The sequence below is a fragment of the Aplidium turbinatum genome, chromosome 11, assembly GCF_918807975.1.
Source record: "Aplidium turbinatum chromosome 11, kaAplTurb1.1, whole genome shotgun sequence".
Taxonomy (NCBI): domain Eukaryota; kingdom Metazoa; phylum Chordata; class Ascidiacea; order Aplousobranchia; family Polyclinidae; genus Aplidium; species Aplidium turbinatum.
This window is the reverse complement of record NC_137482.1, coordinates 8,781,352-8,796,781: the sequence shown is the minus strand read 5'-3', so window position 1 is coordinate 8,796,781 and position 15,430 is coordinate 8,781,352. Positions and strand designations below refer to the sequence as shown.

At 37.2% G+C, this 15,430-nt stretch overlaps 2 protein-coding genes across 2 annotated transcripts; one reads left to right on the top strand and one right to left on the bottom strand.

Moving 5' to 3' along the window:
* Nucleotides 1-4,610: 4,610 nt before the first annotated feature.
* On the top strand, nucleotides 4,611-7,136 carry LOC145779861 (high mobility group protein B1-like). Its single transcript, XM_082591525.1, has 4 exons — nucleotides 4,611-4,801; nucleotides 5,315-5,466; nucleotides 5,708-5,903; nucleotides 6,072-7,136. The coding sequence occupies exons 1-4, from the start codon at nucleotides 4,649-4,651 to the stop codon at nucleotides 6,180-6,182; spliced, it is 612 nt and encodes a 203-aa protein (XP_082447651.1). The 5' UTR covers nucleotides 4,611-4,648; the 3' UTR covers nucleotides 6,183-7,136.
* Nucleotides 7,137-9,641: 2,505 nt separating this feature from the next.
* On the bottom strand, nucleotides 9,642-14,221 carry LOC145780164 (transmembrane protein 272-like). Its single transcript, XM_082591873.1, has 4 exons — nucleotides 13,978-14,221; nucleotides 13,391-13,450; nucleotides 12,996-13,217; nucleotides 9,642-12,673 (listed from the first exon to the last, which is right to left on the bottom strand). The coding sequence occupies exons 1-4, from the start codon at nucleotides 14,219-14,221 to the stop codon at nucleotides 12,480-12,482; spliced, it is 720 nt and encodes a 239-aa protein (XP_082447999.1). The 3' UTR covers nucleotides 9,642-12,479.
* Between the last annotated feature and the right edge of the window lie 1,209 nt (nucleotides 14,222-15,430).

Here is a 15,430-nt window from a genome sequence, read left to right as displayed (position 1 = left end):
AACGTCTTAAAAAATCGCCAGATTGCTGGATTTTGGCGATGAATCCGCCAATATGGCAATCCTGCTCCATAAGATCACAAAACAAGAGCGCAGCCCATGGGCAGTGCTGCCAGTGTTGTCAGATTGGGCGATTTATCTGCAATTGGGCTACTTTTAGTTGGGCTTGGCGCCAAAAAATGTTGGTTTGCGACTTGCGCTTTTTTGGGCTACTTTCAGTCTCTGATTTGGCGCGAGACGGCGCCTAAATTTGGCAGAATTTTAAGTTGTTTGACAGTGAATTTTGAGTTGGCAGAACTGAATAATTGGTAGAATCCGAACAGCCTTTGAAAATGTTGGTAAAGTTTCGGTTTATTACGGAAAAAATGACGTTATTTTTTTGATTCGGCATGAGGAATTGAGGATTGATTTTACTGCTGACCATTAGCAGCATTGACTGTTGTTACAGCAATGCTGTATTCATTTTCATCCGGGAGAATGGAAGGACTGACTGGCAAGTGGCGAAAGCGAAATTGCACTTGTATCGAAGATCGGAAATTATAGGGTAGTTATGATCTTGGTTTAGTACCGTACCATAATTTTTGAAGTTTTTATTGGTGTCTAAGCTATAAATTAAAGTGGGAAAAATTGAATGTCAGTGGAAAAACTTACTGAATGTAAACTGGTCTTCCTTATATGATTAAAAAACAATGATAGATTCTTGTATTTTTTGTACCAAGGTGTACGAGTTTAGAAATGCTGCAGGGGAGTATAAATTTAGAGAAGTTGCTCAATTGGCACTAACAATGTAGCCTATACCAATCAGCAATGCATTACGGTAGTTGAGCGAGCCTTTTCGAGAGTTTCTGCAATCAAAACCAAACTGCGAAATCGTATCGGTCTTCAACTTTTGTCAGCGATTGTGAGGATCAGAACTTTGCTGCAACAATTGGAAAAATGCTGTTTGATCCCCGGTCATCAATGCGGAAGCATGACAGCTCTATATATGAAAATGAAGCTTCAGCAGTTGATGATAGAATTTTGTTGGGTGTTGGTTCTTAGTAGCCTAGTAACCCTAGTTCATCTGAGTTGACGGGCTTATGCTATGCATTAGCATCTACTATGGAACCATTTGTATCTTGAATTTGAAAATAGGAATTTGTATGAAGTCTGTATAGCATTGGCTCGTCTAAGTTTTTTTCTATTGAACAAAGCTTGATTCAATATTGAACATTGTACTTATTGTATGTTGTATATAATGTATGTATTTTGTATCTACACAATCAGCATGATGGACAAAGATGTTGCTTTGTCCATGACTCTTGGGGGCATGTCCAAAAACCCCCCTAGAAAGCCTGCGCCTTCGTTGCTCAACCGTCGACGTCGCGACGGCAAATTGGGCTACTTTTAAGTTGCTTTGGCGCATTTTTGGGCTCTTTTTTTTTTTTAAATCTGGCAACACTGAGTGCTGCTCCGATACAGCTGCGAGAAGAATGCATTATTGCGCAACGCGCAGCAAACACGCATAAAGCATGACACAAACATGTGCAGAGAAATGGACGGCGATTAGAAACAGAAATTTCAATACAAAAGTAACTTGTAACTGTAACTGTTGAAAAAGTGCTAAAATAGGAACTAGTTACCGCGTTTCGTTACTTTTGGAAAATAGTAACGAAGTTACCGTTACAGTTACTCAAAAAGTAACTAGTTACAGTAACTAGTTACTTTTGTAACTAGTTACTGCCCACCTCTGATGGTAGCCCTATATTCGGCGGCAGTGGCCAAGTGGTTAGAGCGTTGGGCTCGCAGTCGAGAGCCTGCACGTTCGACTCCAGCCACCCGTACTTGCTGTTGTTTCTCTGGGCAAGAAACTTTATGATAATTGCCTCTACCCAGTGATCGATTTTCGAGTAATGGGTAGTACCAAATTTAAGTCATAAGTAGAGTAGACAACCGGAAACAGACATTGCCGTCGGCTGCAGCGTGGGTCAGGTGTACGTCGGAAGGCGTACACCGATGCGTAGCGCTCAAGTCCGCTTTCCCGCAATGCAGGATAAAGATAAACAAACAAACAAACAAATGATAAAAAAGTCCAAAAGTCACCCAATTCATGTAAATTGAAGTCATTAAAATCCAAAATTATGAAACAGAAATGATATATATTCCATTAGAGAAAATAAAAGTTTGAAAAGAAACCAATGGAACAATCAGATCCTAACCCCTAACTACTATTTCTGCAACCTGGAAACAAAGCTAGCCCAAATTCTTCGGAAAAGCGGCCGATCTGGTAACTCTGGTTGTTGAGTGTTGATTACAGTTTGAACGTTTCCCGCTCGTTGGATCACGTGTTTAGATTGGCGAATCAAAATGCGATATTCTCAAACACACTTAGCGTGTCAAGTATTGCTCCTTTGTTACGTTTCTTCCTTTGCGTTACAAATTTGAAGATAGTTTTCAGGTTTCTAGAAGAAGCAGTGACTACTTGAAATTAACTTTACAACTTTTGCTTCGATGTTGTTGGATGCATGACGTTAAATCTGAATGTCTTTTTCACACGAAGCCGATATGACTTGACTGTGGCGTGCAGGCGCTATTCATAGTACATTGAGAATGGTCATTTGTTCAGCAATCTTGCGCTTTGGAGCTTCGCCATTGTTGATTCATGGCAAAAGTAGTTCGAGGAAGGCGATGCGTTAGACATTTAGAAAAGCGATTTTGCGACAGACAATTGATATTATGGTGTTGCAACAGCAGATAATTGTTTTCTTCTTCCCTAACTGCGTTTGCTACCGTACCAAATCTATGCCGAAAATGACAGATGTTAAGTTCGTGCGTGCTAAGCATAAATCTCGCGTTATTTTATTGGATTAATTTCAGCAAATAAATGTAAATAGTATCATTATCTCAATAGCCAGTTTCTTTCTGTGTGGGTTGTTTAAGAATGTGAGGTGATCGATCAAGCTCTTGCCAAATGCTATGAAGTGGACAGTGGTCTAGCTGTTAAATCAAAATGGTCAGTTTTTAAGTAAGAATAATGGCTGTGGCTATATTTACACAACATAGCCTCAATAGCGTTGCCAGGTAAGGAATTCTGCCCAAATTGAGAAAAGTTTAAAGCTGTTAAAAACGAATGCAACCTCATTTGTACCCTCATTTTGAACCCTGAAAGAATCGAGAATAAAATTAAAAAAGCTAAAATAGCACACGGATCGAAGTTTCCGCTTAACCCTAACTTTAAAATTTTTGTGGAAACTTTGATTAGCGCCTTCGACTTTGTTGTATTTTGTTTGTTTTTGTTTTATTTTGTTTTGTTTTATTATCTTTATCCTGCATTGCGGGAAAGCGGACTTGAGTGCTATGCATCGGTGTACGCCTTCCGACGTACACCTGACCCACGCTGCAGCCGACGGCAATGTCTGCTTCCTGTTGTCTACTCTACTTATGACTTAAATTTGGTACTACCCATCACTCGAAATCGATCACTGGGTAGAGACAATTATCGTAAAGTTTCTTGCCCAGAGAAACAACAGCAAGTGCGGGTGGCTGAAGTCGAACATGCAGGCTCTCGACTGCGAGCCCAACGCGCTAACCACTCGGCCACTGTTTTTTCCACTATTTTTTCTCTCGATCTTTTCAGGGTACGAAGTGAGGGTATGAATTAGGTTGCACCCATTAAAAACTAAAACTTGTATTTTTAAAAAAAATTTTCGTTCTGGGTAAAGATCAAAACCCTAACCTTATTCCTAACTCTAGCCCTTACCTTCACCCTTCCTAACTTTAATCCTAACTCTGGCAACACCTGATTGTAACCATGGCAACAAATGGGTAAAGATACCCATTTCTAAGAATAATACCGGAATGCATCTGTTTAGAATCCTTATTTCAATGCTTGTTTATTAATGTTTTTTAGTTTGTTTGTTTTCGGATGCAACCTAGTTCGTACCATGAACAGCTCGGACCGTCAATTCGTACCTTAAAAAGATCAAAAAAAAAAATTAAAAAAAGCCGAAGTCGCTGATTGCAGTTTCCGCAATCATTTTTCCGTAGTTTCCGCTAACTCTAACCATAGAGTAATCTATGCTCTAACCCTCGCGGATTGCAGTTTCCGCAAAATTTTTTCCGCAGTTTCTGTTAACCCTTACTCTAATTCTAACCATAGTAATCTATGTTTTAACCCTAACCCTTGCTGATCGCAGTTTTCGCAAACATTTTTACGCAGTTTCCGCTAACCTTAGAGTAATCTATGCTCTAACCCTCGCTGATCGCAGTTTCCGCAAACATTTTTTCACAGTTTCCGCTTACCCTAACTCTAACCATAGAGTAATCTATGCTCTAACCCTCGCTGATCGCAGTTTCCGCAAACATTTTTCCGCAGTTTCTGCTAACCCTCGAGTTTGTTTCAAATTGTTTGGGAAAACTCCGATCAGCGACTTCAGTTTTGTGCTATTAAACTGCGATCAGCAACTTCGGCTTTTTTTAAATTTTTCTCTCGATCTTTTCAGGGTACGAACTGACTTTACGAATGGTTCAAGGTACGAACTAGGTTGCACCCTTTGTTTTCCACCAGATTTATAATATCATGTTTTAGTTATGTGAAACTGTAAACATAATTTGCTATGTATGATTACAGATTCCAAAAACATTTTAGTAATATTACTTTTGATAAACTGAAATGCCTGGAAAAAAAGACCCCAATAAACCCCGTGGACGTATGACAGGCTATGCATATTTTGTGCAAACATGTCGAGAAGAGCACAAACGTAAACATCCCAATGAGCAAGTAGTCTTTGCTGAGTTTTCTAAAAAATGTGCCAAAAGGTGGAAGGTTTGTATTTAAAATGTTTTAAACCAAATTTTGTTGTTTTGTCTTACAATACCTATAAACTGTGAGTAATAAGTTATCGTATTATGGAATTCACAGTGTGATCTTCTATTGCTTTTTTTTAAATTAGCTTGTTCCATTTTCAATATGTGTAGAGAAAGAAAGAAATAACTTTATTTGATAATCAGATCCTATAATAGTACGATACCATACATAATAAGCTTGTATCATGATACATATAATTCATATCATGTGCTGAAACCATGTGATTTAATGGAAGCTTATGACTCTGATTTTATGATATACCTTAGGTAGGTTAGCATTCTAGTTTTTCCCACATTCTGTTATTGAAATTGCAATAGATTTTGTAAGATACGCAATAACGTGCTTGCAACATCATTATTAAAATTGGTGGAGGTTTTACCAGGTATGGCCTTGTGCATGTGGTGTTGTTTTAATTTTCTTTGCTGATTTCATATGCGTTAGCCATTAGCCAGTTTTGTTTTTTATTAACAGCCAATGAATGATGAGGAAAAGAAGATCTTTAATGATATGGCTGACAAGGACAGAATTCGATACGAACGTGAAATGAAACATTATATTCCAATAGCCGGAGAAGGAAAGGGAAAAAAGAGAAAGAAGGATCCCAATGCACCAAAACGTCCTCAGTATGTACATTTCTACTCACACTTCTTTGCAATGTTGTAATTTTAGATACCGTAATATCAGATTTAGTTCAGTTTCAATTGTTAGTTATTCAGTGACCTTTGTGTATTATTTTGTTGTTTTATTTTGGATATAGACAGGTTTGTCTGACGCAAATAAATAATAATGTATTCATGTACTATTTAATATAAGCTTTCACTAGGATTATACGTAAAGATTTCAATTGATTAACATATTGTGTAGGTCAGCATTCTTCCTATTTTGTGCTGATCGAAGAAGTAAAATTAAAGGAGAACACCCTGGCTGGAGTGTTGGTGAAATTGCAAAAGCTCTTGGCAAGAAATGGGGTGAGGCATCCTCGGACATCAAGAGTAAATATGCTGCTCAGGGTGAAGTGGAAAAGGAAAAATATAATAAAGCAAAAGAAAAATATGAAAAGGCATGTATTTTGTTTCGGCCTCAGAGTGAGATTAATTCCAAAAATATGCATTACTCTAAAACAGCAGGTGTAAAATTGTAAACTGTTTTATTACAAAATTATAATACAAATTAGAATTGGTGTTCAAATGATCTCACTAATATTTTCAATTTTTTGCTACTACTGCAGGAATTAGCACGAAACTCGGGAAAAAGTTCAAGCAGTAAAAAACCCGCCAAGAGAGTTGCTGTCTCTTCATCTGACTCAAGTGAGAGTGAAACTGAAAGTGAGAGTGACTGAATCAAGATGTAATGCAGTTCAACCAGCTAATTTCAGTTCTTTTTGGTCTTGTTTATACATTTAATGGCATATATGCACAATAGGCTGATGCTATTAATTCTCACATCCAGTTTCTATACTGGTTTATTTTTGCCAAGCAAGTCATATTTGCCAAAAGTATCTGAATAACAGTGGAAATTTTGTTTTATTGCATCGGTATGACCCCAGCATAATTTTGAAGCATGGCATGCCATCAGTTGCTGGCCTCGAAAGGTTTTGTAGACTGCTGACGAACGCAAGTTTTAGTTATGTTTATGTGTTGACGTTGACTTTTGTACATAGCATTCATGTTGCACAAGACGTGTGATAGTAAAAGTAGGGTTGAATAAAGTCCAAAAACGTTTATACATTACATAGTGTATTTTTATTAACATGCTACAGTTTGACAACTGCACATTAAATACTCGTTATCAGTTTGCAGTCTCAAACTAGAATAGTCAGGATAATTCAAATTATAATGAAGTTAACTTTACGATGCTGAGCTTAGTATGCTATGACAGCAACATAAAAGGCAAGCATCGCAGTTATACCCTGTTGGCTACAGAGATTTTTAACCATTGCCAGCCGGCAAAAGTTACCGCTTTCACTTCATTTCCACCTCTATCGACGTGGAAATATGACAACTTTTGCTAGCTAGGTTACTGTTCATTTTTGTTGCAGCAACGTGTTTTCAAACGATTTTTTTATGTCGGAAACAATTTTTTTAAAAACAACGATTTAGGTACCGATTTACAGTATATGACGTCAGTTCCCTTTTATATTGCATCACTGCCCCCAACTGCGTCGATAGTGGTCGGCTTGAAACGACCGATTCAGCTTGGCTAAATAGAGCAATTTTTACTACTTCTAATTTGTCACACCTATACTTGTTATTAGAGATTCTTCCGGTCATATTAATACAGCGATGTCATTGTGTTGTTTTGATTGGTTCATTGCAAGCATGATATTGAACTAAGAATTTTGTTAATAAAATTGCATTTGCAAAAGTGTTTCTAAACAAAAAAGTATCTTGAAATGATAATGCGGTAGGTCTATTTCCCCTGTGGCTGTGGGACAGTTTGTATCGACCTATAAACATAGGCTGCACAATGCACAAGTTTTGTCATCAGTCATCACTAAGGTGCGTCTTTATTTGAAAAGCTCTTACATTAGTTTCTTACGAGGGTATTTGTTTGCATTGTGCAAAATGTGCAATCTTCGAAGAGGTCTTTTTCCGTTTGTAAATAAGTTATTTCAGCCACTCCGCAACTGAAGAGCTGTCCTTGAAATGCGTTGCTCAAGCGCACACACCGAAAGTCGAACCAGCGCCGCTTGCTCAGGAAATTTCTTTTCATTAAAAGCCAAGTGCTTTTCCAACAGAGCTATCCGTTCAGTTATACAATGACTCTGCGCATCAAGAGTTGGGTTCTAGGGACCGTTCAAATATTACGTAACGCTGTCGAGGGGAAGGGGGGTTATGAAAAGCGTTACGTTAGCGTCACATTGGGGGGGAGGAGCTCAAGCAAAACGTTACGTAACGCTTACGAGTACGGTAGTTTATTTGTGCTGGCTGGTATCGTCGTTTGGATACTAAATTAAGCTGAAATCATATCCAACAGCACCAACAAAATCTCTATCAAGTATCAACTACGGTACTGTAATTCCATACGGGTTCTAAGTGCTCAAAACCTCGCATTGCAAGGCAGCATTCTTACATCACAAAGCTTGCTTTGACGTGTGAGTGAAAAACATTAGGTTTGCCAGATGGCCTTTTTTTAGGCCAAATTCCAAAAATCTGGCCTTTTTTGCTTAAAAAAAATTGATGCAAATAAGGCCAGAAAGTCTGGCCTTATTTGGCGCTTTTATTGGCTGCAAATTTTGACTGGTTTAGAAAGTATTATTTTAAGCAAATTGCAAATAAAAGTATCACTTATCATTACTTAAAGCAGTGGTTTTCAACCTTTTTGTGGAACGGAACCCAATGAAACATTCCAAAAGCTCGAGGAACCCCTGTTCAATAATTTAATTACCTTATGCAAAAAACATCATTTGAGTAATTAAATTAAAATACTCATGTTCAGATTTATTTATGTACAATAAAAATACAAACTGTAAAAAACCTAATAGCCTACTGGCAAAACAAAATGATCTCTAACACGTTCACGGCAATTTGACCCACCGGTGTACAAACGAACTGTCTGAAAGAACTCCTTGAAGCGAAGAAAACATGTCGACAAAATTTGGCGGGAAAGTTAAAGGTTATCGCACCACACGAAAACAACAAAAATTCGAGATCGCAGCGAACGTGTTAAAGTGTAGAAAATTTATTAATAGTGGCAAACCTAATCAATATTTGATTATATTTAAACAATATGCATGTAATAATAGAATAGACTCTCGGATTTGAATGTAAACTTGCGAAACCCCTAGTTGACTTACTGGTGGAACCTTACGGTTCCGCGGAATCCTGGTTGAAAACCACTGACTTAAAGCCTGAACTACGTATACCCGTTTTAATTACTAAGTAGAGAGAGTAGAGAATGTGTTAGCTGTGGACAGGGTGGTTCTACTGAGTTGAGCCGGGTGGGCTACTAAAGGTTTTCAGTAGGTAGGCTACATAACGTTTTAATTCCAAAAAAAGAATATAGCTAAAATGTCATGTCTCAAACGTAAGCTTTAGGTGCATACAAACCAAGATATTTTATCAGCACGTGTTTCCACGTCATAATTTTGATATAAACTGGCAAAACGGACTTTGTAATGGAAAAGCGTCACGTGGGGGAGGGGGGTTGACAAAAACGTTACGTTGGCGTCACATGGGGGAGGGGGGGTCAAGAATTCGGAAAAACAGCGTTACATAATATTTGAACGCTCCCCTAGGAGTAGGTCACAGATAATAATAATAATGTTAGTTTTTATATAGCGCTGTATCCAACGCAGAATGCATTGCTCCTCAGCGCTTTACAAAGCAGACAGTGTCAATGCAGCCGTATAGAGGCGCAACTGAGTACATTATTACCCGAATCCACTCCATTGCTCAGTGCCAAGCAGGAATTAGATTCAGTACCATTTTTAAAAAGTCTTTGGTATGACCCGACAAGGTATCGAACCCATGCCTACCGATTCAGAGGCGGGCGCACTAACCACTAAGCCACCGAGCCATAATGGCAGTGACCGGTCAAAATTATTTCCTTAACTTGAGAAAATACCATTCAATTGCTCGTAGCTATAAAATCAAGTTGGCGTGATTTTGAGAGTACGGTATTAAGGTACGTTGTCTTTGGCTTCGGGGTCAAAATCTAGACGAAAATATAAAAGGACGGAGTTTGTACCATCACCACAGAGCTTAATTACATGACGAAACGAACCTTGCCGTTCTTGATGATCAATAAAGCAATTTCTTTGACTAAAATCGTTAAGCGAAAACACACACCGTGCTCGAAATTACTTTATTCACACTGATTAAACGCTATGTTTAAGAACATGGCATAAAAATAGTTCGGTCTGTATAATTGAATATGAAAGAAAATCTACCATAAGCAGAAAACAAAGCAAACCTGATAATAAATTACCACAAGGTTTGTCGTAGAAATCAAGCAAAGCATACACGTGTAACGGTCCAGGAGTTACTGCGAAGTTACCGTGCTGCTGCAGCGTGGCGGCGCTTCCGAAAGCGATATAAACACAAAAATTTTACAACTAAGTTTAATTTAGTAGTTGCTCTCAAGCTAATGCGTACCTTTTCGTTTAAGATTAATCAATGCTTAAAATTGTCAATGTCACTTTTTGAGCAGTAAGAATTTCAATTATTTTCATAAAAAAAAAATTATATTTGGCAACCCTAGTAACTCTTGAACTGCGGTCACTCCTGGACAGTCACACCGGAAAAAAACTACCGGTACTAAAAATAATGAAAAATTTAAACAGATTACGATTAAGGAAATTGTCAACTTCAAAACGAAGGAAGGCACTGAAAGGTGGTTTCTGCTGACCAGCAAATCAAAAAAGATTGCATGTTCTTTCAGATAATAATGTTTGATTTAATGCGTTAACATGCAAAACATTCCAGTGTGCGGTCTCAGGTGTTTGTATTTAGTCCATACTGAAATTGGGCAATCGCAAAAACGTTTCATTTTAGCATTGTTTTCGGTTTTGCTGTTGTAAACCAAGTGTTAGGCGTATTATCTTACCATTTTCCAAAACTGCACATGCAAAACCATTAATCATATATGACCTGATGATGAAAGAGCGATGCATGTGGCAAGTTAACAACACTGAATCGCGCACAGTTACAATATTAAAAACAGTGGAAAAAACTGGCCTTCAACATAAGGGGTAAAGATTGCCGCTGTTGAGGCTGCACGTCACATCAAAGGAAAAGAATATCATTTGCACCGCAGTGAAGAGAACGTCATGATATGGTTATCAAGACTTTTATAAGCAATGATTTAGAAATACAAAGAAAAATACAATGAATTAACTAGAATAATGACATGAGTAACAAAAACGAGATTTACAAAGAACACAGCAAAACGAAGACAGGTAGGATCAAATTCAATTTTAAACATAATTATCAATTAAGCAAACTTGTCTTTACAAAAAGACTACTGAATAATAAAAAGCGACTGTGATTACAGTGCATTATCATTTTTTGAGCAAAGTAAACTACTGATATGTAATGGCTGCAACATAACGCGTTTCATTTAGAAGTCTTAGTGTTAATTTCAACCTACAAGCAATCATTCCTGAACTAATTTATTCCGGAATGTACAAGGTTAAGTAAAACAGTACTTTACTTAGAAATTGCCTTAAAAATGTGCAATAGTCACAATGCTTGTCAATTTCGAGCCACGGATATGACAACGCAGTACGTAATACTTACAACATGTTAATACAGGTGATTAGTGTTTGAAAGCAAGACAATGCTCGTTATAACGTTCAGCGTTGGCAACCCAGGAGCCAACTTGCTAGAAAACCTTGCCTGGGAAAAACTGTGCGTGATATGCGTAATATCAAACGGTACGAGAGTTTTGCATATCGATATTAGACAACGATAAGTGGGCAGCCAATCAGGTGCCACAAACGATTTAAATTAAGTTTCATCACGCCAGTGCCAGAGAAAACATGTGAGACATTTCTTTGTGTCTTTTTTTTTTCATATGTTTGCATTGCAGCAAAGTCAAATTTCTACCAAAGCTCTTACTATAGATCAAGTTAAAGCATAGAGAACGACTTCGTTGCCTCACCATTTTATTACATTCTTAAAGTTTTGAAAAACCTTTCAAGCTACAATTTTTAAATTTATGTATTTATTTGAGAAACTAAATTTAACAAACCCATAAAAGACGTAATCTCTGACATTGACACAGGCTGTGTGTGCGACAGTAGTGAGAGGTTGAGTGGAAGCTTTTCCAATCTCTTGTGCAAATTTTCACCTCACTTTATGTGCTACAAACAAAGCGCAGTGACAGTGGCATATACTTTAGTGTTTCAAACAAAGAGTTTGTTGAAAATATAGGTACTGAATGCAGCCAAACATTTATGAAACGTCATTCAATATGTAATACAATGTCATTGAAATGTTGTTATAGTATTAAAAATATTTTTTGGGGGCGGTTGGCCCCTCCAACCCTCGTAGCTACATCCCTGGCATGGCGATCAAACAAAAGAGCTGAGAAGTTAAATACAAAAAACATGATGGAGTCGATGGGAAATATCAAAATTATGAATTACTGATAATATTGATCACATAGTGTGTTGAAGAAAATAGATACAGAAAAATTACAAAAATGTAATACAGGTAATTAAAAAGTAATTCGCATGTCATCGCGGTGAAAACAAGCTACTCTAGTTCGAGGGTCTGCTACTATTCGGTGAGTCCGATTCGGTGAGTTCCTAACCTCTAACCACTAACCCTAAAACGGCAATGATAATTAGGCTACGGTACCCAATAATTTAAAAAAAAAATTGAAAAAATCCCCCGTTAAGGGAACGGACTCACCGAAACGGGCCATTCCGCTATTTCGAAGTATCAAAAACATTTCACAATGACTGCACATCAACGAAAGTTCGGCTTGAATTTTGGCTTGATAAAGGTAACCAAGGCAATGCAAACGCGCACTCACTTTCAAATACCTACACTCCTACAGCATGTCAAAAAATATCGAGTAGGCTATGTTACACTTCAAACGAATTGAAACAAAGAGTATCTTGACTCAAACTATTTAGGTCGGGGCATAGTATGTACATCAGCGGTATTCATACATATGTAGTACGTCATTATGAATTATTGCGATCGGACCCGGTGGCGGTGGCTCCGACGGCAATGCAGCATGTGCAGCAACACAATAAGAAAGCACATATGTAAATTGAAGTGATGATCCAAAATGCAAGATAGTAAGTAGTGTGATCGCAATAATCTGGGCCGAAGGATTCGGTATTTGGAGTGTTAACTTTATAAACCCATACGTTTCCTGAAAAGAAATAAGAAAATTATTTGACGGTTCTGCATTTTCACCGGCTCAATTCGGCATGTTTTTGATGGCACAATATAGTATTGACAAGTATTGATCAGAAATACTTACGGTGAAATTAATTTTCATTTGGCATATCCTCATTTTAATACTTTGGGACATTGTGCGACAGCAGGAATGGTGGCCACATTTGCAAGCACAGCAGTTAATTCATTAAAGACCACATCGATTAAGACAAATCTTTCTTAAGCTATTTGTGAATATTATCGTTTCAATATGTGTTTCGAATTGTATAAAAAAAAATAAGCATGGGCCATGTTACCTGCAAAAAACCAAGCAATATTGAAACATCCCACTAGGCTACTGAGTGAGCTGCAGGCTTTTCCCTTATCGTTGTCATTATCTTCTTCATCTTCTTTCTTACATTTCTTTAGAATACGTTGAAATATTGAAATACATTGCAAGAGTGCACCGGATGATCCACCAACAACAAGCCAAATGGGAATGAAGTGTTCAACTGGGCAATTATTCAAATTAAGTGCTCCTGTAATACACAACATTGTATAGATAATATACAAGATTTAAAGTAAAGACCATTTGAAGTTGAAAATGTCTTTAGTAGTAAGAAGAATGCAAAGTACCACAGTAAATTAACAAATACAAATTTACTGCAAAGTTTTTATGACAACAATCAAGAAAAAGAATGCTGTCACTCACCAACTACAATCATCAAAATTGGTATAGCCAGCAAAACTCCAATGATAACAGTGAACCCAACTGCAAAGAATAAAAAATCTAACAACTTTTGGAGAATACAGACTGAAAACGTTTTAAATTGCAGTACATTTATTTAATATTTGTAAAAATATTATATGATACAATTTATTGACTGGTGAAGTATGAACCACCAGAAATTTCCATTAATGAAGTGTTGTTCTTTACTACTTATTACAAGGGCAATTGAATAAAAAAGAAATCACAAATAAAAGACAACAGAAACATTAGAAACTAGAAAATCTTAGTTAATCACACAATGAATTTTTGAGGCCTTTCAAGTGGTAATAAGACATTGTAATTCTAATGTTACTGACTAGTCTACTGTACTGTGGTTATACTAGATTATTCATAAAGTATTTAGAGAATATTAATTTGCAGCTGCATCCCGTAAAGCTGCAAATATATAGACACAAATTGAGCTACAGTAGCTCATACCAAAATAATGGCATTATCAAACAAACCGGACAAACTTTTACAAGCAGATAAAGTATTATATAAATCACACCATGAACATACAAGATACATACTTGTATTCACTAAAATTTGGCAGACTCTTTTCAAGAATGTTCCCCTATTTCCAGCAGCTTCTCTTTGAGCAGCTCTAAGTTCACCATAGATAGATTCATATGTTGGTGGGGGAGCCTCATTTTGGCTTTGAGTGTAAGAAGGAGGTGGTGGACCACTTTCTACATTGGTCGTCTCTGCATCAGGATAATAAGCAGGAGCAGGACCCTCAGGCACTGTATTGTCATGTGATTTTATATCACTCATCATATGTATTCCAATTAACTATTAAAACTGTATGTACTGCATATAATAATATTCACCTGGTGAGACAAAATGGTATTACATACAAATGATGTACTGTATATACTCGAGTATAGGTCGAGATTTTCGCAAGTGATATTCACCTCAAAAAGACAGGTTCGACTTATACACAGGACAAGCTGTTGCCTCCAGCTCGACAGCCTTCAAAATTAAGTAATTAACCCATTTTTGCTGCGGAAAAATTATTGCCGACATAGATTACAAATTGTGAAATGGCGTCGGCCAAAGTAAAAGTTTTGAATACGTTTATTTGCAGTGATACAAACATAATTTTCAAATTGAATGATTTCTTGTCAATTCTGAACTTTATACACTTGTTGAGCAATATGCAAAGCTCATGAGACAAAAACAACAAAAAGAGCTGTTTAAGCAATAATTTTTTATATTTTTGCGTGTAGCATATAATCGTTCTTATTATGCAACATTCCATGATCGTTGAAGTCGATGTCAAACCTTAGCGACTGCATAAAACAATAATATCAGGTTGGCTAGGTGATAATCTGTAAGAGACGTCGTCATATATGCAGGCAATATCAAATACGACCAAGACCATTAAATACAGAAAGGCCAAGTGCTAATTTCCATGTGTAAATGATCAGATGTCGATTCTCATGCATCTGATAACAAAACAATGCGTTAAGTTGAGTTAAGTAAACTCAACTTAACTTAAAATAAAATCATTTGTAAACTGCGGTAATAGCTACCGTACTGATTTGCGTGTGGTTAGTACAAGCTGCGTTCTCTGCTACTGAACATTAACTGATATTTTTTAATCGGAATGCTCTAGATGCTGCATAGGCGTATCAGCAGTTTACAGAACACATTGTGACTTACAGTCATTACGTTTTAAGACTTGAAGTCACACAGAATCAGAACTTTGCATTGGTTGCCGGATGATTCTGCTGCCTGACGCTTATATCGAAAAAATGTTCCAACAGAATGCACCATCAGCATCGGTATAGCGACTGACAAGAGAAACTACTCAGAAAAGAGACAAATGAAGACTTCCCAAGAGAAATGGCCAAAAAGTGGTTGACATCAGTTATGAACGCTCCCTAACCTTTGTCGAAACTTAAGCTTCACGATACACCACAAAGCAACTAGATAAATTATATACGTCAACACCGTTTCGAACGGCTAAACTTTCGCTAC